This window comes from Hypomesus transpacificus, chromosome 14 (genome assembly GCF_021917145.1).
Source record: "Hypomesus transpacificus isolate Combined female chromosome 14, fHypTra1, whole genome shotgun sequence".
In the NCBI taxonomy this organism is placed as follows: Eukaryota; Metazoa; Chordata; class Actinopteri; order Osmeriformes; family Osmeridae; genus Hypomesus; species Hypomesus transpacificus.
The window spans coordinates 8,963,168-8,990,682 of NC_061073.1; the positions used below are offsets into that span (position 1 = coordinate 8,963,168).

The 27,515-nt window shown below is 47.3% G+C and overlaps 1 protein-coding gene across 3 annotated transcripts in view; it reads right to left on the reverse strand.

Moving 5' to 3' along the window:
- Window positions 1-10,015: 10,015 nt before the first annotated feature.
- Window positions 10,016-27,515, reverse strand: part of snrkb (SNF related kinase b) — a 30,687-nt gene continuing 13,187 nt past the window's right edge. For all 3 annotated transcript variants that reach the window (XM_047033719.1, XM_047033718.1, XM_047033721.1), the window contains 3 exons: window positions 13,649-13,858; window positions 12,264-12,365; window positions 10,016-12,092 (listed from right to left, as the gene is read on the reverse strand). In XM_047033719.1, coding sequence (XP_046889675.1) covers window positions 10,886-12,092; window positions 12,264-12,365; window positions 13,649-13,858 — 1,519 coding nt within the window. In that variant the 3' untranslated portion in view covers window positions 10,016-10,885. The remainder of the gene's footprint in view (window positions 12,093-12,263; window positions 12,366-13,648; window positions 13,859-27,515) is intronic.

Genomic DNA, 27,515 nt, shown 5'->3' on the forward strand with positions numbered 1-27,515 from the left:
AGGAAGGCCCTAGAGGCCCCAAAGTTGGCCTGGCCTGTTCATCGGAGTCCCCTCTACGGCCATATTTTCCATTGGATTTGGACTTTTTTGGACCCATGTTCGCCTTGCCCTTTTGCAGGGCCCATAACTCTGCCTAGGAAGGCCCTAGAGGCCCCAAAGTTGGCCTGGCCTGTTCATCGGAGTCCCCTCTACGGCCATATTTTCCATTGGATTTGGACTTTTTTGGACCCATGTTCGCCTTGCCCTTTTGCAGGGCCCATAACTCTGCCTAGGAAGGCCCTAGAGGCCCCAAAGTTGGCCTGGCCTGTTCATCGGAGTCCCCTCTACGGCCATATTTTCCATTGGATTTGGACTTTTTTGGACCCATGTTCGCCTTGCCCTTTTGCAGGGCCCATAACTCTGCCTAGGAAGGCCCTAGAGGCCCCAAAGTTGGCCTGGCCTGTTCATCGGAGTCCCCTCTACGGCCATATTTTCCATTGGATTTGGACTTTTTTGGACCCATGTTCGCCTTGCCCTTTTGCAGGGCCCATAACTCTGCCTAGGAAGGCCCTAGAGGCCCCAAAGTTGGCCTGGCCTGTTCATCGGAGTCCCCTCTACGGCCATATTTTCCATTGGATTTGGACTTTTTTGGACCCATGTTCGCCTTGCCCTTTTGCAGGGCCCATAACTCTGCCTAGGAAGGCCCTAGAGGCCCCAAAGTTGGCCTGGCCTGTTCATCGGAGTCCCCTCTACGGCCATATTTTCCATTGGATTTGGACTTTTTTGGACCCATGTTCGCCTTGCCCTTTTGCAGGGCCCATAACTCTGCCTAGGAAGGCCCTAGAGGCCCCAAAGTTGGCCTGGCCTGTTCATCGGAGTCCCCTCTACGGCCATATTTTCCATTGGATTTGGACTTTTTTGGACCCATGTTCGCCTTGCCCTTTTGCAGGGCCCATAACTCTGCCTAGGAAGGCCCTAGAGGCCCCAAAGTTGGCCTGGCCTGTTCATCGGAGTCCCCTCTACGGCCATATTTTCCATTGGATTTGGACTTTTTTGGACCCATGTTCGCCTTGCCCTTTTGCAGGGCCCATAACTCTGCCTAGGAAGGCCCTAGAGGCCCCAAAGTTGGCCTGGCCTGTTCATCGGAGTCCCCTCTACGGCCATATTTTCCATTGGATTTGGACTTTTTTGGACCCATGTTCGCCTTGCCCTTTTGCAGGGCCCATAACTCTGCCTAGGAAGGCCCTAGAGGCCCCAAAGTTGGCCTGGCCTGTTCATCGGAGTCCCCTCTACGGCCATATTTTCCATTGGATTTGGACTTTTTTGGACCCATGTTCGCCTTGCCCTTTTGCAGGGCCCATAACTCTGCCTAGGAAGGCCCTAGAGGCCCCAAAGTTGGCCTGGCCTGTTCATCGGAGTCCCCTCTACGGCCATATTTTCCATTGGATTTGGACTTTTTTGGACCCATGTTCGCCTTGCCCTTTTGCAGGGCCCATAACTCTGCCTAGGAAGGCCCTAGAGGCCCCAAAGTTGGCCTGGCCTGTTCATCGGAGTCCCCTCTACGGCCATATTTTCCATTGGATTTGGACTTTTTTGGACCCATGTTCGCCTTGCCCTTTTGCAGGGCCCATAACTCTGCCTAGGAAGGCCCTAGAGGCCCCAAAGTTGGCCTGGCCTGTTCATCGGAGTCCCCTCTACGGCCATATTTTCCATTGGATTTGGACTTTTTTGGACCCATGTTCGCCTTGCCCTTTTGCAGGGCCCATAACTCTGCCTAGGAAGGCCCTAGAGGCCCCAAAGTTGGCCTGGCCTGTTCATCGGAGTCCCCTCTACGGCCATATTTTCCATTGGATTTGGACTTTTTTGGACCCATGTTCGCCTTGCCCTTTTGCAGGGCCCATAACTCTGCCTAGGAAGGCCCTAGAGGCCCCAAAGTTGGCCTGGCCTGTTCATCGGAGTCCCCTCTACGGCCATATTTTCCATTGGATTTGGACTTTTTTGGACCCATGTTCGCCTTGCCCTTTTGCAGGGCCCATAACTCTGCCTAGGAAGGCCCTAGAGGCCCCAAAGTTGGCCTGGCCTGTTCATCGGAGTCCCCTCTACGGCCATATTTTCCATTGGATTTGGACTTTTTTGGACCCATGTTCGCCTTGCCCTTTTGCAGGGCCCATAACTCTGCCTAGGAAGGCCCTAGAGGCCCCAAAGTTGGCCTGGCCTGTTCATCGGAGTCCCCTCTACGGCCATATTTTCCATTGGATTTGGACTTTTTTGGACCCATGTTCGCCTTGCCCTTTTGCAGGGCCCATAACTCTGCCTAGGAAGGCCCTAGAGGCCCCAAAGTTGGCCTGGCCTGTTCATCGGAGTCCCCTCTACGGCCATATTTTCCATTGGATTTGGACTTTTTTGGACCCATGTTCGCCTTGCCCTTTTGCAGGGCCCATAACTCTGCCTAGGAAGGCCCTAGAGGCCCCAAAGTTGGCCTGGCCTGTTCATCGGAGTCCCCTCTACGGCCATATTTTCCATTGGATTTGGACTTTTTTGGACCCATGTTCGCCTTGCCCTTTTGCAGGGCCCATAACTCTGCCTAGGAAGGCCCTAGAGGCCCCAAAGTTGGCCTGGCCTGTTCATCGGAGTCCCCTCTACGGCCATATTTTCCATTGGATTTGGACTTTTTTGGACCCATGTTCGCCTTGCCCTTTTGCAGGGCCCATAACTCTGCCTAGGAAGGCCCTAGAGGCCCCAAAGTTGGCCTGGCCTGTTCATCGGAGTCCCCTCTACGGCCATATTTTCCATTGGATTTGGACTTTTTTGGACCCATGTTCGCCTTGCCCTTTTGCAGGGCCCATAACTCTGCCTAGGAAGGCCCTAGAGGCCCCAAAGTTGGCCTGGCCTGTTCATCGGAGTCCCCTCTACGGCCATATTTTCCATTGGATTTGGACTTTTTTGGACCCATGTTCGCCTTGCCCTTTTGCAGGGCCCATAACTCTGCCTAGGAAGGCCCTAGAGGCCCCAAAGTTGGCCTGGCCTGTTCATCGGAGTCCCCTCTACGGCCATATTTTCCATTGGATTTGGACTTTTTTGGACCCATGTTCGCCTTGCCCTTTTGCAGGGCCCATAACTCTGCCTAGGAAGGCCCTAGAGGCCCCAAAGTTGGCCTGGCCTGTTCATCGGAGTCCCCTCTACGGCCATATTTTCCATTGGATTTGGACTTTTTTGGACCCATGTTCGCCTTGCCCTTTTGCAGGGCCCATAACTCTGCCTAGGAAGGCCCTAGAGGCCCCAAAGTTGGCCTGGCCTGTTCATCGGAGTCCCCTCTACGGCCATATTTTCCATTGGATTTGGACTTTTTTGGACCCATGTTCGCCTTGCCCTTTTGCAGGGCCCATAACTCTGCCTAGGAAGGCCCTAGAGGCCCCAAAGTTGGCCTGGCCTGTTCATCGGAGTCCCCTCTACGGCCATATTTTCCATTGGATTTGGACTTTTTTGGACCCATGTTCGCCTTGCCCTTTTGCAGGGCCCATAACTCTGCCTAGGAAGGCCCTAGAGGCCCCAAAGTTGGCCTGGCCTGTTCATCGGAGTCCCCTCTACGGCCATATTTTCCATTGGATTTGGACTTTTTTGGACCCATGTTCGCCTTGCCCTTTTGCAGGGCCCATAACTCTGCCTAGGAAGGCCCTAGAGGCCCCAAAGTTGGCCTGGCCTGTTCATCGGAGTCCCCTCTACGGCCATATTTTCCATTGGATTTGGACTTTTTTGGACCCATGTTCGCCTTGCCCTTTTGCAGGGCCCATAACTCTGCCTAGGAAGGCCCTAGAGGCCCCAAAGTTGGCCTGGCCTGTTCATCGGAGTCCCCTCTACGGCCATATTTTCCATTGGATTTGGACTTTTTTGGACCCATGTTCGCCTTGCCCTTTTGCAGGGCCCATAACTCTGCCTAGGAAGGCCCTAGAGGCCCCAAAGTTGGCCTGGCCTGTTCATCGGAGTCCCCTCTACGGCCATATTTTCCATTGGATTTGGACTTTTTTGGACCCATGTTCGCCTTGCCCTTTTGCAGGGCCCATAACTCTGCCTAGGAAGGCCCTAGAGGCCCCAAAGTTGGCCTGGCCTGTTCATCGGAGTCCCCTCTACGGCCATATTTTCCATTGGATTTGGACTTTTTTGGACCCATGTTCGCCTTGCCCTTTTGCAGGGCCCATAACTCTGCCTAGGAAGGCCCTAGAGGCCCCAAAGTTGGCCTGGCCTGTTCATCGGAGTCCCCTCTACGGCCATATTTTCCATTGGATTTGGACTTTTTTGGACCCATGTTCGCCTTGCCCTTTTGCAGGGCCCATAACTCTGCCTAGGAAGGCCCTAGAGGCCCCAAAGTTGGCCTGGCCTGTTCATCGGAGTCCCCTCTACGGCCATATTTTCCATTGGATTTGGACTTTTTTGGACCCATGTTCGCCTTGCCCTTTTGCAGGGCCCATAACTCTGCCTAGGAAGGCCCTAGAGGCCCCAAAGTTGGCCTGGCCTGTTCATCGGAGTCCCCTCTACGGCCATATTTTCCATTGGATTTGGACTTTTTTGGACCCATGTTCGCCTTGCCCTTTTGCAGGGCCCATAACTCTGCCTAGGAAGGCCCTAGAGGCCCCAAAGTTGGCCTGGCCTGTTCATCGGAGTCCCCTCTACGGCCATATTTTCCATTGGATTTGGACTTTTTTGGACCCATGTTCGCCTTGCCCTTTTGCAGGGCCCATAACTCTGCCTAGGAAGGCCCTAGAGGCCCCAAAGTTGGCCTGGCCTGTTCATCGGAGTCCCCTCTACGGCCATATTTTCCATTGGATTTGGACTTTTTTGGACCCATGTTCGCCTTGCCCTTTTGCAGGGCCCATAACTCTGCCTAGGAAGGCCCTAGAGGCCCCAAAGTTGGCCTGGCCTGTTCATCGGAGTCCCCTCTACGGCCATATTTTCCATTGGATTTGGACTTTTTTGGACCCATGTTCGCCTTGCCCTTTTGCAGGGCCCATAACTCTGCCTAGGAAGGCCCTAGAGGCCCCAAAGTTGGCCTGGCCTGTTCATCGGAGTCCCCTCTACGGCCATATTTTCCATTGGATTTGGACTTTTTTGGACCCATGTTCGCCTTGCCCTTTTGCAGGGCCCATAACTCTGCCTAGGAAGGCCCTAGAGGCCCCAAAGTTGGCCTGGCCTGTTCATCGGAGTCCCCTCTACGGCCATATTTTCCATTGGATTTGGACTTTTTTGGACCCATGTTCGCCTTGCCCTTTTGCAGGGCCCATAACTCTGCCTAGGAAGGCCCTAGAGGCCCCAAAGTTGGCCTGGCCTGTTCATCGGAGTCCCCTCTACGGCCATATTTTCCATTGGATTTGGACTTTTTTGGACCCATGTTCGCCTTGCCCTTTTGCAGGGCCCATAACTCTGCCTAGGAAGGCCCTAGAGGCCCCAAAGTTGGCCTGGCCTGTTCATCGGAGTCCCCTCTACGGCCATATTTTCCATTGGATTTGGACTTTTTTGGACCCATGTTCGCCTTGCCCTTTTGCAGGGCCCATAACTCTGCCTAGGAAGGCCCTAGAGGCCCCAAAGTTGGCCTGGCCTGTTCATCGGAGTCCCCTCTACGGCCATATTTTCCATTGGATTTGGACTTTTTTGGACCCATGTTCGCCTTGCCCTTTTGCAGGGCCCATAACTCTGCCTAGGAAGGCCCTAGAGGCCCCAAAGTTGGCCTGGCCTGTTCATCGGAGTCCCCTCTACGGCCATATTTTCCATTGGATTTGGACTTTTTTGGACCCATGTTCGCCTTGCCCTTTTGCAGGGCCCATAACTCTGCCTAGGAAGGCCCTAGAGGCCCCAAAGTTGGCCTGGCCTGTTCATCGGAGTCCCCTCTACGGCCATATTTTCCATTGGATTTGGACTTTTTTGGACCCATGTTCGCCTTGCCCTTTTGCAGGGCCCATAACTCTGCCTAGGAAGGCCCTAGAGGCCCCAAAGTTGGCCTGGCCTGTTCATCGGAGTCCCCTCTACGGCCATATTTTCCATTGGATTTGGACTTTTTTGGACCCATGTTCGCCTTGCCCTTTTGCAGGGCCCATAACTCTGCCTAGGAAGGCCCTAGAGGCCCCAAAGTTGGCCTGGCCTGTTCATCGGAGTCCCCTCTACGGCCATATTTTCCATTGGATTTGGACTTTTTTGGACCCATGTTCGCCTTGCCCTTTTGCAGGGCCCATAACTCTGCCTAGGAAGGCCCTAGAGGCCCCAAAGTTGGCCTGGCCTGTTCATCGGAGTCCCCTCTACGGCCATATTTTCCATTGGATTTGGACTTTTTTGGACCCATGTTCGCCTTGCCCTTTTGCAGGGCCCATAACTCTGCCTAGGAAGGCCCTAGAGGCCCCAAAGTTGGCCTGGCCTGTTCATCGGAGTCCCCTCTACGGCCATATTTTCCATTGGATTTGGACTTTTTTGGACCCATGTTCGCCTTGCCCTTTTGCAGGGCCCATAACTCTGCCTAGGAAGGCCCTAGAGGCCCCAAAGTTGGCCTGGCCTGTTCATCGGAGTCCCCTCTACGGCCATATTTTCCATTGGATTTGGACTTTTTTGGACCCATGTTCGCCTTGCCCTTTTGCAGGGCCCATAACTCTGCCTAGGAAGGCCCTAGAGGCCCCAAAGTTGGCCTGGCCTGTTCATCGGAGTCCCCTCTACGGCCATATTTTCCATTGGATTTGGACTTTTTTGGACCCATGTTCGCCTTGCCCTTTTGCAGGGCCCATAACTCTGCCTAGGAAGGCCCTAGAGGCCCCAAAGTTGGCCTGGCCTGTTCATCGGAGTCCCCTCTACGGCCATATTTTCCATTGGATTTGGACTTTTTTGGACCCATGTTCGCCTTGCCCTTTTGCAGGGCCCATAACTCTGCCTAGGAAGGCCCTAGAGGCCCCAAAGTTGGCCTGGCCTGTTCATCGGAGTCCCCTCTACGGCCATATTTTCCATTGGATTTGGACTTTTTTGGACCCATGTTCGCCTTGCCCTTTTGCAGGGCCCATAACTCTGCCTAGGAAGGCCCTAGAGGCCCCAAAGTTGGCCTGGCCTGTTCATCGGAGTCCCCTCTACGGCCATATTTTCCATTGGATTTGGACTTTTTTGGACCCATGTTCGCCTTGCCCTTTTGCAGGGCCCATAACTCTGCCTAGGAAGGCCCTAGAGGCCCCAAAGTTGGCCTGGCCTGTTCATCGGAGTCCCCTCTACGGCCATATTTTCCATTGGATTTGGACTTTTTTGGACCCATGTTCGCCTTGCCCTTTTGCAGGGCCCATAACTCTGCCTAGGAAGGCCCTAGAGGCCCCAAAGTTGGCCTGGCCTGTTCATCGGAGTCCCCTCTACGGCCATATTTTCCATTGGATTTGGACTTTTTTGGACCCATGTTCGCCTTGCCCTTTTGCAGGGCCCATAACTCTGCCTAGGAAGGCCCTAGAGGCCCCAAAGTTGGCCTGGCCTGTTCATCGGAGTCCCCTCTACGGCCATATTTTCCATTGGATTTGGACTTTTTTGGACCCATGTTCGCCTTGCCCTTTTGCAGGGCCCATAACTCTGCCTAGGAAGGCCCTAGAGGCCCCAAAGTTGGCCTGGCCTGTTCATCGGAGTCCCCTCTACGGCCATATTTTCCATTGGATTTGGACTTTTTTGGACCCATGTTCGCCTTGCCCTTTTGCAGGGCCCATAACTCTGCCTAGGAAGGCCCTAGAGGCCCCAAAGTTGGCCTGGCCTGTTCATCGGAGTCCCCTCTACGGCCATATTTTCCATTGGATTTGGACTTTTTTGGACCCATGTTCGCCTTGCCCTTTTGCAGGGCCCATAACTCTGCCTAGGAAGGCCCTAGAGGCCCCAAAGTTGGCCTGGCCTGTTCATCGGAGTCCCCTCTACGGCCATATTTTCCATTGGATTTGGACTTTTTTGGACCCATGTTCGCCTTGCCCTTTTGCAGGGCCCATAACTCTGCCTAGGAAGGCCCTAGAGGCCCCAAAGTTGGCCTGGCCTGTTCATCGGAGTCCCCTCTACGGCCATATTTTCCATTGGATTTGGACTTTTTTGGACCCATGTTCGCCTTGCCCTTTTGCAGGGCCCATAACTCTGCCTAGGAAGGCCCTAGAGGCCCCAAAGTTGGCCTGGCCTGTTCATCGGAGTCCCCTCTACGGCCATATTTTCCATTGGATTTGGACTTTTTTGGACCCATGTTCGCCTTGCCCTTTTGCAGGGCCCATAACTCTGCCTAGGAAGGCCCTAGAGGCCCCAAAGTTGGCCTGGCCTGTTCATCGGAGTCCCCTCTACGGCCATATTTTCCATTGGATTTGGACTTTTTTGGACCCATGTTCGCCTTGCCCTTTTGCAAGGCCCATAACTCTGCCTAGGAAGGCCCTAGAGGCCCCAAAGTTGGCCTGGCCTGTTCATCGGAGTCCCCTCTACGGCCATATTTTCCATTGGATTTGGACTTTTTTGGACCCATGTTCGCCTTGCCCTTTTGCAAGGCCCATAACTCTGCCTAGGAAGGCCCTAGAGGCCCCAAAGTTGGCCTGGCCTGTTCATCGGAGTCCCCTCTACGGCCATATTTTCCATTGGATTTACCACAAGGTTAGATATTACATAGAAACACCAGACCACACACAAAATATTTTATTTAATTTGTTTTAATAATTAAATACAAAAATAAATGAATCTCCTCAAGGTTGTAGTATGGTTCTAGCACATAACCTGTAAGACGCCAAGCCCCTACACTCTTTGTCCACTTGTCTACAGCATTTCTAACCAAGCGATCATCATCACATCTTTCCTGAATGCTCTGCATCGTTACACATTTCTGACATCCCCCAGAAAGTTTATTCATTTTACAACTTTTCAAACTCCTGAACGCAGCCGTGGCCAGATGCAAAGGCGATCTAAGTGATGGAATGGAGACCCTTCCTGTCAACAGAGACACAGGTGAGGAATGAGATGTCCTGACGTGTGTGTACTTGTGTGTATGTGGTGTGTGTACTTGTGTATATGTAGTGTGTTTGTGTCATAACGTACATAATACTATACATCCCTAGTCAAGTCCTAGCAAGATTTGCATTCAGGGAGACAGCTTGTTTGAAGAGATGCACACAGAGAACTATATACTATATAGATAACATAAGGTTTGTGTCTCATCATCATCATAATTGCTTGAAGGACTGAATAGTTCTGTGTAGAATATTAACCAAGTACACAGCTTCAAACTATCTCTGCTGGTCAAAACACAATGTTCTCTAATATAATAAAAGGCTTCAATAGCATTTAAAAAGAAAGAGATTTAAGTTTCATGTTGTCTACAAAAGTATATTTTTATAATGAAGAAAACCTGCATATCCATAGTGAATATAAAACCTGTAATTTATCATAGTCATGTAGTCATCATATCACAGTGATATAGTCATCATAGTCATATAGTCATCATATCACAGTGATATAGTCATCATAGTCATATAGTCATCATATCATAGTCAATATCTTTCAGATAAAACATGAACTTTGGTCAGGATTAGGAGTCTGTCCTGTTTGGGATTAGGTTTGCATTACACCCATAACAATGAGTTCAGTTGTGTAACATTTTCACATCAATTATTTAAATAATTACATATAATAATAATTTCTATAGGGTTAGGGTTCAAATGTAATAAATTATGTTCAAAAATTACATGTAAGTTATTTATATAATTACATTTACTTTAAATGTGTATATTTACACAAAATATCGTTTGTTAAATATTGTTCTAAATTGGACAGTATTATTCCAGTATTGGAGTATTTTTATTAATGTGGGTAGAGCTCAGTGGTAGAGCATGAGGATGGATATAGCTCAGTGGTAGAGCATGGGGAGGGGTATAGCTCAGTGGTAGAGCATGGGGAGGGGTGTAGCTCAGTGATAGAACATGGGGATGGGTATAGCATAGTAGTAAAGCATGGGGATGGGTATAGCTCAGTGGTAGAGCATGGGGAGGGGTATAGCTCAGTGGTAGAACATGGGGATGGGTATAGCTCAGTGGTAGAACATGGGGATGGGTATAGCTCAGTGGTAAAGCATTGGGATGGGTACAGCTCAGTGGTAGAGAATATTACTGCAGATCAAGTGGTAGCAAGTTCAAATCCCTCTTCTATGTTGCTTTGAATAAAACTGTCTGCTAATTGGACAGATTATTATTATTACTATAGGCCTGCAGTGACACTGGATTTTAGGAATGTCAGGCCAGTAAACCAGTAATGTCAGATTACAGGTTTCCACATATTCTGCCTGCAAAATGTGTCTTGGTTCAGGTTGCTATCTAAGGCAGAAGATGTGGGTGTGGAGCTCAACCCTAACCCTTAGGTTTCTCAGAGGGGGAGCAGCAAGTTCAGCTTTAAGTTAAGAGAGGAGGGGCTAACCCGGTTAGGGGGGCAGAACACCAAGCCGGTGAGGTCACAGTAGAATAAAGTTCAGGTAGAATGTTGAGAACTTTCTGGAGCTTTGAGAACAGTCTCTCTTTTCCACAGTCCGTTGTGATGAAGTTCAGGTAGCAAGTTAAGCAGGGCATTTTGTGCTGGAGTTGAAAAAAGGATACCTTCCCAATCTCCACACACACACACATGCACACACACACATACACACACAGCCGGACAGAAGGAGAATGTCAAAACTCTCAGTAATTCTATGAATTATATTCCACAGTGAAAGGAGTCAAGGTCCAGGTACAGATCATAAGTTCCTGTCAATACCCTTCACAGTAGTGTTTTTAAGCGGTCAATACCTTTTACACTTGTTTCTATTCAAATAGCTTATTTCAATACAGGAGTTTTGATCGAGTTAAAAAAGTAGTTCCCAGCCAGGCCAGCACATCCCGGCCCAGACCAGATCAGACCAGCCCAACACCTAAAGGACATGACAGCAGTTGTACTGGGCAAAGGGCTGCAGCTTCTCCTTGGAGGTGGGCTGGATGTTGAAGGAAAGGGCCTTCTCACACAACGGGAGCTTCAGCAGCCGTTCTCTTAGCTTCTTCCCTTTCCCAGGCTCCACCCTCAGTGCCGCCTCACAGCCCGCCTCTTTCGCCACACACATGTCCGGAGGTGCATTTTGGTAGTCGGACCTCGCCAGGTGGAGCCCTTCCTCTGTGTTGCCTCCATCTTCCCCCTTGGTGCTGGGCACCTCCACCCTACGTGCCTCCACCCCATCTGTTCCCAGGTCCACACAGTGGTTCCTGGAGAGGGAACAGCTCTGGCTGGGCTTGGCCGCTGTGTTGTTGTTGTTCTCCAGAACACTAGAACTGGGATCCCAATTAGGCATTTCCCATTGCCCCCGGCAACACTGCACCACCCCTTCAAGACAGGGTGATGGTGGGGGCGGGTCTACCACTGTGTTAACCTGGTTGTCCACCCCGCTGATTGGCTGGTCAGCAGTAACATGGTTGCCTGACCTCACCTTCAGTGGTTCAGATGTGTCAGACATGGATACAAACTCAGATCGCATCATTTCCGGTTCCTGTACTGCTGGCTCATGTAGATCATCCTCTTCCCTGTTCTGACTAACCTCTTCTTCCATCGTGCACTCTTCTTTCTGCTCATTCTGGTCCTCCATCTCTTCCTGTTCCTTCCTCACCACCACAGTATCCACCTCTTCAGTCAGGCTTCTCTCCAGAGGCCCCAGCTGTCTTGCTCCCTCTTCCTGGCCAAGGGCTGGTCTAGCGGGACTCTGGGGCCCCCCAGAACCCCCTGGAGCTGAGGGGGTAGTCACACCAGCCTGTGTTGTCTGTACTTTGCTGGAGAGCAAGCCCTGTCTGAGCAATTGGGCCTCTTCCTCCTCTTCCTCCTCCTCCTCTTCCTCACAGATCAGCTGCAGGGCTCCCAGACTCTTGAGGGGGGGATCAGGGGGGGTTGGGTGCAAAGAGAGAACTTGACAGGGTACAGGAGTGTACTCAGACAGAGGGTTCTCTGGAGGGCCAAGTTGAAGCAGGGGCCTTGCGGCGAGAAGTTTCCCAGACCCAGACAATCCCCTGTGGGCAGAGCCAGAAGGCAGAGCCCCTCTGACAGCCCCATGGTGGAACCCCCTGTCCTGCAGACCCAGGGACGGTAACAGAGGGGTCCTGTAGATACAGATTCTCATGTTAGAAAATCATAAGGATCTGTGTTTCTAACACGACCCAGGGTGGAGACTTTGAGGATGGTAGAATGAGTGTGCTGGGAGCTGTGGTGTATATCTTGCAGGCTACTTGCATGTATTCACACACATACAGGGTATATGCTGTGGGTCTTACTGTGACAGCTGAGGTGGCCGGTCTTGCTTGTCTCCAAGGATACGCTCCCCTAGCAGATAGTAGGTAGCTGTGATGTGGTTGTAGAGATCAGCCTCCAACGCCCTGACACACACATGTAAGCCCCGCCAGACAGGAGAGAGAAACAAAGGTTAGAAAACAGAGGAAGGTAGTGCAGAGAAGTGGAGGAGGAAGCGTGGAGAGTAGGATAAATGGAGGAGAAGGAGGAGTGTTGAGGAGTGGGGGATAATCCGTTTCATAAATTTGATCTTCTACATTCTACCTTCAAGGTTTACTGTTGATTGTTCTTCTACAGGTACAGTCCTGCACTTTTTGTGGTTCATGTTGTTTTCATTTGTAACTTGTATAACTGCATGCTCTTATGGGTCTTCCCTTTTGGCACTTGTTTAGTTTTTTCACAATGTATGCTTCATGTTTTGGCTGCTTGCAATGTTTGGGACTACCTTGTTGTTATGATCAGTGACCTATGCTCTTTTGTAAAGCTCTCTCTTGGAAGTCGCTTTGGTTAAAAGCGTCTTCTAAATGCATAAATGTAAATTTAAATGTATCTTGGTTTGTAAATCTATCTTAAGGCCCCGTCACACCATAACGTTCTGGTCAACGTTCTCTGAAAGTTCTAATCGTTCAATTTTCTGAAACGTTCTAGGGCAAGGTGGACACATCTGGCGTATGATTAACGTGTGCCTATAACGCATGACTAGCGTAGGACTGACACATGAGGAGCGTGTAACGGCGACCAAGTAAGACACCCCTGAAAACTATTAGTGTGATGACGTGTCACTGGGTCGCGACGACGTGTGACGAAAGCAAACGATGAAAACGAAGCAAACGATGAATGAACTCTAGTAACGCTAGGGTAATGACTAGTAACGACTGAGTAACTGAGTTCTTTGAGTTAAATTGTTAAACGGTCTAGTAGGGTGATTGGGGAGTTACAGCTGTGTCACTGTACACCAGACATCTAAAGCGGATAAATGGATCGATCTAAAAATGATGACTCCCATCCTTTGCACAGTGAATCGCAGCTACTTCCTTCTGGATGAAGGTATATAGTTCCACAGTGCAGAAAAAAACTGTAGAAACAGCTTCGTTCCAGCAGCTATTACTCAGTCCTAGCAATCTTGTAAAGATACAGTATACAAAAGCAATGTTTATTTAAGTACTCATTTATTGTACTTTATCCATGATGAATAAGGGGAACTTCGAGCACTTTTTTCAGATTTAATGTTCACAGTTCTTTTGTTGTTGTAAAAATGTGTCGAGATGTATGGACTCGCAATCCACTGCAGACCAAATCTACCTACGGGTACAAATAAAGTAACCTGAACCTCAACCTGAGGAGGACTGAGGGAGGAGGAGTATCTCACTGTTGGATGATGTCCTGGTCAGCGATGTGTCGGCTGACCATGGCGTGCAGGATGGACTGGTGCTCCTCTGGGGTCAAGCTGAAGTGGGAGGAGAGGGGGGTGGAGGAGCCATGGGGGGCTGGGTCCACACCCTGCAGCCAGGGGTGACCCTCGATCTCCTGCAGGGGTGCCCGCTGGCATGGCGCTCTCTGGAGCATCCTGGAGATGAGACTGGGAGAGGGAGGGAGAGTGGGAGAAAGGAACATAATAAGATGGAGATGTGACCGCAGGGGGAGAGAAGGGTGGAGGGAAGAGAAAGGGGTAGTGGGAGGAGAGAGACGTAAAGGGAAAGATTACAAAACTCCCTCTTGTCTGCATATTCATACTCTTAATAGTCTACACCTTCCTAACGTTGCTCTGATTAACCTGCCACTCTCTCATGCCATTTGCCAGACAGACCTGTCTCCAGGGAGGTATGCAAAGGCATTCATCTATTTGACAGTTTTATTGCACTGCAGAGGGGAGCTTGACTATGCAGTACACCTGAATGACCAGGAGAAGGAGCACTGCTCAATCAGGTACTTTCCCTTAAAATGGAATACATGTGTATGTGTGTATGTTGGCAGTTCATTTGACTTCAATAGCTCGAACTCATTGTAGAGACTGAGTCTGCAGTCCATTCAGACTCACAGGTCCCCTCAGCTGTCTTGTTAACAGGTGGTTCATAAACATCCTTAAATACATATACTCATGAATAATTTACATACTGTCCTAACTGATCCTGGATGCTTTGGGAAGACAACATGGGGAGAGTTGGGGATGGAGGGGTGCAGGGGGTCGATGAATAGAGGGGTGGAGGGGGGAGAGGTGAAGGGATGGAGGAGTGTCTGACGATACTCTGCGCTGCACACCTGTTTAAACGAGCTGCTGCTCCACACTTTTTTACAAACTTCTTCTTGTTTATAGCTAAATATTACATATTACTTAATTTTAGTTTATACGATTCAATCTACACATGTATAGTATTATCTATAGTTTTTCTATGCACGGTTTTTCCTCCTAGAACTCGACAACACTGTACCAGTTCGACTACCCAACTCCAATGCACTTGACGGATTCTCTTGGCTCGCATAAGCTATTAACGTAAGTTATCTACAATGTCTCTCACCCACTCACATTGTCCTACATGTGAAATTTTACTCGATAGGTTGATTCTGCTAGAGAGACGTGTACAGTCGCTCGAGGAAGAGAGTAAGCTAGTAACTTTAGATGCGACTGGCGCAACATCACCGACAGGGAGTTTTAGCGCGAGGGAGGATTCAAGACTAGCCCCACCGGTTTCGCCTTCGCAGCATGGCAGGGTTTTTCCTACATAGAGAAAATGTTGGCGCGCGCCAAAGCCGTTTTCCCAGGCGCCAATGACAAATCCCGAGCGCCAAAGGCAAAAAAAGTCAGCGCATGGTGGTAGTGGGACTCCTCAGACGTTAGTGATTGGTGACTTAGAGCCACCAGCGACAGTTTACTGTGTGCATGGGGCCAGAGCTACCGACATAAAAGCTAATCTTCGGGTGCTGGCTAGCACTAAGGCAAAGGCCAAAGCTAAGGCACATGGCGCATACACTGATGATGGGTACGAGAATATTGTCATACATGTCGGCAGACTCGGCACCAATGATGTTAGGCTGAGGCAGTCAGAGATCACAAAGGTTAATATAGCACGGGTATGTGACCTTGCTCAAAAGATGAGTCGGCATCGAGTAATAGTCTCAGGTCCACTACCTGTTAGGGGGACTGATGAGTAGTGATGTATCGTTCATCAACGATTCATTCATTTTGAACTAATCATTAGTATGACTCGGGAGTAACGAGTAGAGTCAGAGAGCGATTCGTTCATTTTCTCGTGTCCGAGAAAGAAAAAAAGTTGTGAACGAATATCATTCACGTCTTACTACACCTAGTCACGTGAAAGTGAATGAAGTAAACAAAAACTTTCAGTTTCCTGAAAGAGCCTAAGCAAGTCACGTGAAAAATGATCCAAAGACTCATACCCGGCAGATGAACGAATCATTGATCCGAAGACACGGTTGGGAGGTAAACTATTCGTTCATCTGCCGGATGACTTTAGCCATTGGTTAATTTACATAAAATTAGGCCTTAGAAACTAAGCAGTGTCTAGACAAGTTACAATCAATTATGGCGTATCCGTTCTTTGACAACCTGTGGATGAAGGTGCTCAGATTATACAAAGAGCGTTTATCCCACCAGCCCCAAGGGTCTTCAGAGACAGACGATGCTTCCCTGACCAGTATATGTGAAAGAAGTATAGGTTCAGCAGGACCAGCAAAGTTTATCTTGATAGATTTTATTGTCATTCTTAAAAAATATATACATAGAAATACACTAGCAACTCTTAAGGATGGCAATGAACACATAAAAGCAGCCTACCATCCTTTGTAGAAAGTAGTAGAAAGGAGGGTAGTAGAATATAAAAGTAGAAATGAGGGTAGTAGACTGCAGTCTATGTAGGTAGGCCTAGACTATGTAGTCTGCTGGAATCACACACAAGGAAGCAAGTTCACTATAGCCAAGCCTTGACCACTGTTCAGTCTGTCTGCATCTCTGTGTGTCTTTGCATGTGGGACATTCTTGAACAGGGTTGGTGACTTAAAAAGGTTTAGCAAAGGAAACTATGCCAGGAAATATGAAGGGTATACCTTGCTCCAAAGCAGTACCTTAATATTATCATCAGTTTTCCAGGTCATCTTGAAACACAAAGAATCAAGGAGACTTTTTATTCAATTGTATAAAGCATTTTCATTGTTTAAAGTAGTCTATATGTTGACAAGCCTCTGTTTTACTTCATCCTCTCCTTCTGGCTTCCCCAATATTATAGGCGCAATATACTGTCCCCATGGTGTATCCAGGCCACTGGAAGACTCGGGGGGTGACTGCCTGGTGCCCCCAGGGTTGAAAAAGCGTTTCCAAAATGCCTCTAGAGTGGCAAAAATGAGACCAAGTGCCGTACTGTCTGCCATTCACATTGTGAAATATGCTTGAGATCCCAGGTTGCCCCTTAACGCAAAAAAAGGGCATTGTGTGCCCTCTTGATTTCAAAACATGTCTTAATGAGTTTATTTATAGTAGAGAACATGTGGTGCAGTACCCTATAAGGTGCCCTTGCAATGGTCTAAATTTGATGTTCCCGTGCCCTTACTTCCAGTGGAAAAGGGTGCTGTTATTTACATTTACATTTAGCAGACGCTCTTATCCAGAGCGACTTACAGTAAGTACAGGGACATTCTCCCCGAGGCAAGTAGGGTGAAGTGCCTTGCCCAAGGACACAACGTCATGTGCACCGAACGGGAATCGAACTGGCAACCTTCAGATTATTAACCCAACTCCCTCACCGCTCAGCCACCTGACTCCCCTGTTATGAAGTGCCCTTTATGCTGCCCCTGCATGACAGTGTCCCAAATGGTGCCCTTTCCAAAAAACACGATTAGATGCTGTACCCAGCAGTCTCCCCTACAATGTGCCCACTAGGGCATGCTTTCCCAAAGTGAGGCTGTGAAATGGAAATGGTTCTGCCAAGCAAAGTGTGCTACTGTTTGGGTAACCTTCTGAAAGTTTGTGCTGGATCTGTGCAATAATACTTATTTCAGTCAATCCCCCATTTTAGTTATCTTTCCCTTTTATCTTAAAGCTCAGCATTTAGCCTATCAGTTAATAACTGTTTATTATTATGTAACATTATCAGCCCACATCAAGTGCAATTAACCATGGCCTTCATCAGTGTTTTGAATGTTATTTACAATTTTCAATTGCTGCCACGTTCTTTTTGGGGCTATTATTCTCAATCTCCTGTTGAGAATATTGGCTATATGCTACTGTCAGAACGGTTTCAGACAGCTCATAAGCGCAGCTAGTTCAGGCAGGGCAATCGTCCTGTACGCGTCATCCGCTCATTAACACCTGTGTTAGCCAGCACAAGCCCATCGGGTCACGTCTGATAAGACGGCATTAAAAGGCTGCGCGGATACACACCCACACGCACACACTCAGCCCATTTGTTGTATGATCAGTGCTGCTGCCGCCCTCCACCATACCTTTCTCCCCCATGCTGTCTGTATGTTCTTTCCATCAGGGGGATTATATCTCTATTGCTCTATTGCTATAGAGTGAGTCAGATGGCTGAGCGGTGAGGGAGTCGGGCTAGTAATCAGAAGGTTGCCGGATTGATTCCCCGCAGTGCCAAATGATGTTGTGTCCTTGGGCAAGGCACTTCACCCTACTTGCCTCAGGGGGAATGTCCCTGTACTTAATGTAAGTTGCTCTGGATAAGAGCGTCTGCTAAATGTAAATGTAATGTAAATGCTCCCTGCCTCATATTTCATGTATGTATGTGTCGCATCGAGGAGGCAGGGAGTGCTTCCCTTAGATCATCCACTCCGCCAAAGTCAAACCTTCATGTCTGTGTCATGTAACAAGAAATGCTCAATCTAATACGTGATTGTCTTGACTGAAATCAAACTACGCTAATTATCAGCAGGCCTAACTGCATATAGTTATGTTAAGTAGATTTGGTAGGCCTACAATTTGCAAATTTTAACGGTCGTAATGGTTTGACAAATGTCTCCCTTGCCGTGTTAATTGTGGCAACATTGCCCTTTTTGGAGACAACTCCAAAAATACTGAAAAAATCTATTTACGCTGCTGAAAATAACACCACTCTGCTGGTTTCATCACCTCCCACGGCTTCTCCTAACACTGCTAGACTGACAACACGCAGGTGTACCTGTCGTTCCCCCGACTGATCCAGGGATCTCAGCTAGGATTGAGGCCTGCCTCCAAGACATCTACGCCTGGATGACCAAGCACCACCTCCAGCTGAACCTCGCCAAAACAGAACTTCTCATCATCCCGGCCAAACCCGCGACGGTGACCCCTCATCCTCTGCCAGGAACCTCGGGGTGACCATGGATGACAAGCTCTCCCTCAAAGCCCACATTGCTGCGGTCTCCCGGTCGTGTAGGTTCACCCTCTACAACATCCGGAAGATCAGGAGATACCTGTCTGAGCACTCCACCCAGCTGCTAGTCCAAGCGCTTGTAATTTCCAAGTTTGACTACTGCAACTCGCTGCTCGCCGGTCTCCCAGCATGCGCAACCCGCCCTCTCCAGAAATTCAGAACGCAGCGGCCCGCCTGGTCTTCAACATACCCAGATGCTCCCATGTTACCCCCCTCCTCATCTCCCTTCACTGGCTACCCATCACGGCCCATATCATATTCATGACCATGGTACTGACTTTCCGAGCGGTGAAAGGGACTGCGACTGACTACATCGAGTCTCTCCTCCAGCCTTACACCCCCACCCGCCACCAACGGTCTTCTTCTGACAACCGTCTGGTTGTCCCACCGCTCAAGAGCGCCCGGTCCCAACACAAGCTCTTCTCCTGTCTGGCCCCCCATGGTGGAATCAGCTCCCCACCTCCATCAGGGACACTGACTGTCTCCCCAGATTCAGGAAAAGGCTCAAGACACACTTGTTCCAGGAGTACAACGGCACTTAGGAATGCTTGGCTGGACCTGATGTTAGTTTCCTCCAGGTTCACTCTTATTGAGAGACTTGTTGCTCTTGTTGGTTAGTTATAACGGATTTAAACTTTTGTACTCGCTGTGAAATATTTTGCTGTTGATTGTTCTTCTACAGGTACGCACTTGCACTTTCTGGGTTTCAGGTTGTTTAATTGTACTTGCCCTTTTTGAGTTTCATGTTGTTTAATTGTAACTTGTTTAACTGCATGCTCTTATGGTTCTTCCCTTTGGCACTTATTTGGTTTTTCACAATGTATGCTTCATGTTTTGGCTGCTTGCAATGTTTGGGGCTACCTCGTTGTTATGATCAGTGACCTATACTCTCTTGTAAAGCTCTCTCTTGGAAGTCGCTTTGGATAAAAGCGTCTGCTAAATGCACAAATGTAAATCCAGATCTGGCTAGCTGTATGAATTGGAGAGGAATATTGCTCGCAGCAGGTTTGTCTCATTAGACAGGTTAAATCGCCATCTAACTGGACAACATTCACACTCGGTGAACACTTAATTTATCCAAACTACAGACCATCACATTACACATATCAAAACAGAACGAACATAACAACAAACTCCAAACAATTCGTATCTACCTAAGCTTAAACCTACAAACTTTGTAGCTTTTCAGCTTTCCGCGGGGCATTCTGGGTAACAGGAGCGTTGCCGCTACACAACTATCTAATCAACTTTCCTTCGTCCTACTCTGGAGTCTTTACATTTATTCATTTAGTAGACGCTTTTATCCAAAGCGACTTCCAAGAGAGCGCTTTACTAAAAGTGCATTGGTCAATGATCATAAACAACAGTCAGATGGCTGAGTGGTGAGGGAGTCGGGCCAGTAATCAGAAGGTTGCCGGATTGATTCCCCGCCGTGCCAAATGACGTCAAATCTAGATTAATCTAACTGTAATCTTGGAATAAATCTAGATTAAAATGGCTCATTTGAATTCTGCCAAACGCATTCAGGATATGTGTGCTACCCAAATAATGACTAAAAGTAAGTCTTTAAGAATGGGTTTCTCAAACAGGTGAGCGAGTGTATTAGTTAGCTCGGCTGATAGAGCTGTGCTGACGGGCTTGCACTCAAACATAGTTCCCTTGCGCTACATCAGTGCTTGGCCCGGCATCTTCCGCATTAGCTAAGGGATGCTTTGCATTTAGGTGGTATTTGAGACTGGAAGAACTTGTGCAGTAAACTAATTTCGCATCGCACAAGGTGCAAACAACCTTAGTCTTGTCGAGGTTTTCATTGGGAAGCTTCTTAAAAATACATTTTCCATGAAGCAAACCCGGCGGCTTCATAGCTGCATCCATGTTGGCACGTCACGTTTGATGTGGTAATTTCATACACAAGGCATACACACAGGTTCGAAGACTCGTTCTCGCCCCCTACAGTGCAATTCAGCTAGGTAGGCTACACATCCACGCTAAAATATCAAGGTGAAAGGCATCTACTTGCCTCGGGGGGAATGTCCCTGTACTTACTGTAAGTCGCTCTGGATAAGAGCGTCTGCTAAATGACATTGTAAATGTAAATCATAGCTTGCGCAGTATAGACCCAGCTGCCAACTTTGAGAATAGATTAACTGCGATATTTTTTTATTGCCCGATAAGAGTCTCACGTTAACGCAGCAGGTTAACGCCTATAACGGCCCACCAATAGTTTTAACAGAACATTTTGGTGAAAATTAGGGTTAGGGCTAGTTATTAATATGTATTAATATTTATTAATATTAAGTTATCAAGTTAAGTTATTTATATTTGTAAAAAAAAATATATACAAAAAACAAATTTGAGTATTTAAGTAACAATATTTTTCTGTAATTTTATATAAATGTACATTTTGCCATTGTCTTTCTATCTGTGTTTCCTGTCATTCAGAAATACAGAAAAAACATATAATTTACAGAAAAAGTACTGTCTACTGTCTACACCAAAAATTATGTTAAGAAGTTATTTTTCCGTAGAATGAAAGTAAATATCTGCAAAATAACTGTCAAAATAGCTCGTTTTGATCAAGTGAATTACGTTCATTATGTTTGTTTTGACAGAACATTTTGGTGAAAATGTTATTAGTATTTGTAAAAATACATTCGATTTAGGTCTCACATGGGGAATTACTGACCTCATTGTCCACCCCCACAATCCTTTATTATCAGACCATTGCCTGGTTACCTTCAAAATTGACCTATGCCAGAGCCTTGGAGGCAATTAGAACATTTCTACTAGCCATTACATAACCCACACAGCTCTGGAACTGGCTAGTATTCTACCCGCAGCACTAGAAGCACTTAACATCCCAAATAAATCACTAAATGCTAAAACTAGGGATCTGAATTTGGTTCTTCAGTTATCACTAGACTCTATTGCCCCACTCAAACCTAGGAAAAGAAAGGATACAAAATTGGCTCTATAGTATTCAGAGGAAACTCTCACACTTGAAAAGTCCACTAAAATATTTGAACGAAAGTAGCGTTCCACTAGATTGGAGCTTTTGCACTAGGCCTGGAAGGACAGCCTAATGGAGTAAAAGGAAGTACTCATCAGGTCCAAATCAAAATACTTCCCTAGGTTGATTAGTAAGCACCGGCACAACACTATATTCCTATTTGATACCGTTGCAAAACTCACTAAGAAAAGAACACATGGTGTTAGTACAGATCTCAATTTCAAATCTGCCATTTCTTAAAAAAATTCTAGAAAAGGTTGTGGTACAACAGCTCACTGAACACCTTTCCTCAAATCAGCTTTATGAACCTCTCCAGTCTGGATTTTGTGTTCATCACAGCACTGAAACTGCATAAACCAAGGTAGTCAATGATCTACTATTAGCCTCTGATGCGGGCTCTGGCCGAATCCCAATACTCCCCCTTCCCCTTACCCCTTCCCCTTAGTTTTGCGCGTTCCCGTGAGAGCTAGTGGTGTCCCAATACTTTTTTGGAGCTAGGGGTAGGGCTAAGACCAAGGGGTATACACCCCTTAAAACCAAGTAAGATCGGGAGCTTACTTGAAACCTAGGGCTATGTGAATCCTGCGCGACCGGCAACAATGGCGGCCAGATCATCCAGAGAGTCCGATAAATGTAATATTTTCGACTTAATTAATTGATAAAAAATTATAACAGTCTTGTTTTGTGTTATACACAGTCCTGAACATATATTTTTCAACCATTTTCAAAATCTAAACGTTTCTAAAAATCGCTAGTGTGGTACGCTAATGCGACAGTGTTGAATTGCACAACAGTCCCGCATTTCTCTGACTAGCATGTCTACAGTTTTAAGTAAACTCCATTAGCAGCGAATTTCGTTTAATATCAGTGCATAACACTACTTGCTTTGGAGATATCTATACGTGCTAGACGACATTACTGTAACCAAGTGGCGTCCCTTTTTCCTAGGGCTATGTAGCCCTTACCCCTTACTTTCGAGGGCCAAGGGCTAGGGGTAAATGAAGGGGTAAGTGGAAGGGTAAGGGGGAGTATTGAGATTTGGCCTCTATCTCTGTCCTGGTTCTCTTAGACCTAAGTGCAGCATTTGACACTGTGGATTATCAAATTTTCCTGGAATGTATGGACAACTATGTTGGGATTTCTGGTACTTCACTTCAGTGGTTTATATCGTATCTATCTGATAGATCACAATGTGTCCACTATGACGGCCGCTCATCCAGGAGCTCCATTGTAAAATACAGAGCACCAAAGGGTTCCGGCCTAGGTCCTCTGCTATTTTCACTCTACATGCTGCCGTTAGGAAACTAAACTTTTCACTGCTATGCAGATGATACACAGCTATACATGTCCATAAAGCCTGGAGAACTACCACGCGCTCTGGAAAAATGTGTTTCTGGGATTAAAACTTGGATGGCAGCACATTTCCCTAACCCTACACTCAATTCGGATAAAACAGAGGTGCAAATTTTTTGACCTAAAAAATACAGAAAGAATTTATCCAATCTGACCTTAGACCTAAACGGCATCAAAGTCTCTCAAAGCCAGCTGGTCAAAAATCTAGGAGTCACAATGGATCCAGACCTCTCGTTTGAGTACCATATTAAGAAAATTACCAGAATAGCATTTTTCCATCTACGTAACATAACCAAAATAAGAAATTTCATCTCAAAGGATGATGCTGAAAAACGAATACATGCATTTGTTACATGCCGATTGGACTACTGCAATGTATTATTCTCTGGCCTCCCAAGTACCTACTTACAAAATGTATAGCTGGTGCAAAATGCTGCTGCTACACTACTGACCAGAACCAGAAAGTATGATCACATAACACCTACTCTCGTCTCTTTACACTGGCTCCCTATCCAAGCCAGAGCTGATTTCAAAGTTGTATTACTAACCTACAAATATCTGCATGGATTGGCACCACTATACCTATCTGGTCTTCTTGCACCCTATCACCCCGTAAGGACCCTGAGATCCCAAGATGCCGGCTAACTGGTGGTTCCCCAAATCAATTTTAAAAAACTGCTGGAGTTCTACAACTGCTGAAGTTTTACGACTGCTTAAGTGTGTGTGTGTATGTACTTTTAAAGGAGACATGACATGAAAACGTCATTTTATGAGGTTATTTAACATTAATGAGTTCCCCTAGCCTGCCTTTGGTCCCCCAGTGGCTAGAACTTTCGATAGGTGTAAACAAAGCCCTGGGTGTTCTTCTCCGCCTTTGACAAAATGAAGGCTCATTTGCTCTGTTTGAAAATCTCCTCCTAGTGACGTAGATAGGAGGAAGGTTACCTCCCCTCTCTCTGCTTTGCCCGCCCAGATCATCTGGCCCGCCCATGAGAAACTGAGTTACCACTGTGCAAGGGCGAGTGCGATATCTTTTTTTCCTGGAGACATCATGGCGAGCAAACAACGAAGCACAACAGTTGCTCAGTGCTTGGATGTACAAATGCAAGCCCAAATCTGTTTTTAGTTCCTTCATCCGAGCCTCTGCACAACCAATATCTAAATTTCATTTTTGCTGGAAATGCGCCGACACAACTTCCCAAAGTTTTGCATGTCTGCGCCAAACATTTCAGCCTCTACTGTTTCCTCAACTTGAGCCAATACAAAACTGGCCTTGCTGAAATAAAATTCTGGATCATTACTAACTCTCCTTGGTCAAGCTACAAACCTTGGACAAGTAAGTTAACTAACGCTATATCATTTAGTTTCTTTACTGTATATGGTTACCTAGCTTGCTACCTTTAGAATGTGGCTGTAACATTAGCTCTGCAGCTAACAGCTGAGTTACTGTTGCTAATGTAAAGATAGATGGCATCAAGTATGTGTGTGAATACAAATGTTGTAACGCGAGTGTTGCACACTTCTTTGTTATTTGGATAACCGTTCTGCTGTTAGTGTTATGGCAGGGGCGATATCCACCTTTCTCCTCATTGAAATGACTGAGTGTGCACTTCTGCAAACCAGGGTGATCAGATGAGAATGGCTAAATTCGAGGCATCTTACAGCAACGGGGGCTACGAGGCATTGCGATACATCCGTTGTAAACATTGGCGCACGTTGCCGCCCCTCTCCTCCTCATTAGCATTTAAAGGTACAGATACCAAAACAGAGCATTCTAAGGAAAGCTCATTGTGGGACTACTCGTAGTGGCTATAATTCTGCACCATGGCTGAATTTCGGGAAAGAGACTTCAGATACAGTATTAGGGGACCACTAAGGCCTATATAAAAGCATCCAAAAACAGAATTTGATGTCTCCTTTAATGTAATCCTGAAGTGTGTGTTTGTCTGTATATGTATCTTATATAACTTTTAAATTACAAATAAAGTTTCTATATGTCCATGGAGGCCTGACTTGATTTTACAAATAAAGTAAACCTGTTACTGTATATTGTTCCTGTTATGTATAAAGTAAACCTGTTACTGTATATTGTTCCTGTTATTGTTTCTGTTACTAGTTGGAGACGACGGGGGGCGGGGCTTCTTTTTCGTATAAAAATAAAGTATTTTAGAGATTCTCTTCCCTGGAACAGATTTCATGTTCCAACCGAGGGGGGTTCATGCTATCTTAGTGTCTAGGGCTGCATCAAATACCCTTTTTGCTCTGCTAAATTGCTGCACTAGTCCGCACTTGACCGGTGGGAACCTCATTCTAATATTACTGTAACTGTTAGTTGCTCCTGGCATTCTCTAATTCATGCTTTCCTCTCTCTGTCCCCGCTCAACACATCCCCTGTGGTGTCGGGGGTTTGAGCTCTAAGCACCTGCCTGGTCGTCGGTCTGCCAACGTTGGACCTGGTCGCCAGTGGACATCAATCAGTAACAGTCTGCCAAAGCTGGATCTAGTCGCCAAGTGGACACCAATCTCCATGACGGACAACAGCGAGTACCCGGTCCCTTTCCTCATCCCCCTGCCTGTGATGCTGCGCCAATCACAGTCCCCAGCCCTGTAGCTACCTCTGCTTAAATTGCTGGAGGAGCATGCACCCCTATTCATCAATGGATCGGAAGTGGAGAAGGTCAGCTGCTTCAAGTTCCTCGGGGTGAACATCAGCAATGACCTCACCTGGTCTGTTCACACGGACGAGGTGGTCAAAACGGCCCGTAAGCGCCTCTTCTTCCTGAGGAGACTGAAGAAGTTTGGTATGGACTCAGTCATCCTTACTAACTTTTACAGATGCACTATAGAAAGCATTCTGACTGGTTGTATCACAGTGTGGTATGGGAGCTGCACAGACCGGGACCGCAAGGCCCTACGAAGTGTGGTCCGTTCTGCTGAGTTCATCATCGGCAGGAAGCTCCCAGCCCTACAGGACACCTACCACACACGTTGCCTTAGGAAAGCCAGCAGGATTCTAAGAGACTGTTCCCACCCATCCTTCAGTCTCTTTACCCCGTTGCCTTCTGGCAGGCGTTACCGCAGCATCCGGTCGCGCACACGCAGACTGGACAACAGTTTCTACCCTAGGGTCATCAGGCTTCTCAATGGACACTGATATGGACATTTTTACTGCACACTAGTCACTTATACACTGTCACTTTCAGCTACTGGTTGCTCTTTCAGTAACATTGCACTACTGTACCTCGCCACCAGGCTCCTGTTTGGTCATTGACAAAGTCACTGATCTGTAAATTTGCACTACTGCACTGTACTCCATTTAGGTTAGATTAGTTTTTTTTTCGGGTTGTAACAGGTTTTTTTTTTTTTTTTTTTTTTTTTTTTTTTTTGTGTATTAGGGTTAGTATAGCGTACTATTTATTGTTATCTGTAATTTAGGAAGTTTTAGTGTTAGGGTTAGTATAGTCGTTTATTTATTGCTATCTGTATATTTAGGAAGTTCACTTATCTAAGCTCAGCATAGATGTAAATTTGTTCTGTGTACTTATATGTTATGTTATGCCAAGTGCTTGCGTTGTCTTGTCTTAAGAATTTCAGTGCCCAGTCTAACCTTGTGTTGCTCTGTGCACCTGACAAATAAAAAGACTTGAACTTAAATTGACATTTACCAACTCTGACCCAAGTTGAACACTGGATTTTGGTGTTTCAACACCCATTGACACTTCCCTGTTGTATGACTATGTTAAGCCTGTGTTCTGCACCTCTCTTTCACTTTCAGTCTCTGGAAGAGGGGATCCCTCACTAAATTGCTCCTCCCAAGGTTTCTTCAATTTTTTCTCTAAGCCCTCTGTGCTTACATTGCTTGTAAAAAGGGCTATACAAATACATTTTGATTTGAGAGGGGAGGGGAAGGATCAGTCCTTGGCTGACCTCAGGACTGTTCTGTTTGACTTGTTGCTTCTGTTAGAACAGCAGGTCACATCGCGGGCGATGCTACGTTTTGCACACAGGACCATCCATACACCCCAGGGGGTCTACAAGGATGGAGAGATGGATGGAAGGAGGAATGGAGAGGCCAGAAGGCTGATCTTTCCGCTAATAAACCTAGATGGGGTCTGATACAGTGCTGATTATTTAAGTCAGGAGTGGGTCTAGAGGAGAGATATCAGCGGAGGAACAGAGTGCGTGTGTGTATGTGGGGCAGCTGGGGGTCAATTAAGGTTATAGACCCAGGGCACACACTCAAACACACCAGAACGCTAATCACACCAGAACAGCATGTCCCGAGGAGTGTGTGTATGGGTTAGACAGAGGAGTGTGAGTTTAGAGTCTGGGTGAGAGGACACAAAGGGATAACAAGTTCCTAACCCTTCTTCTTCCCTCCACTCCTCCTCCTCCCTCTTTCTGTCCCTCCCCACCATTTCCCTCCCTCCTCCCTTTATTTCCTCTCCTGCCTCCCTTCTCCTCCCTCCATCCTCCTCCATTCCTCCTCCCACCTC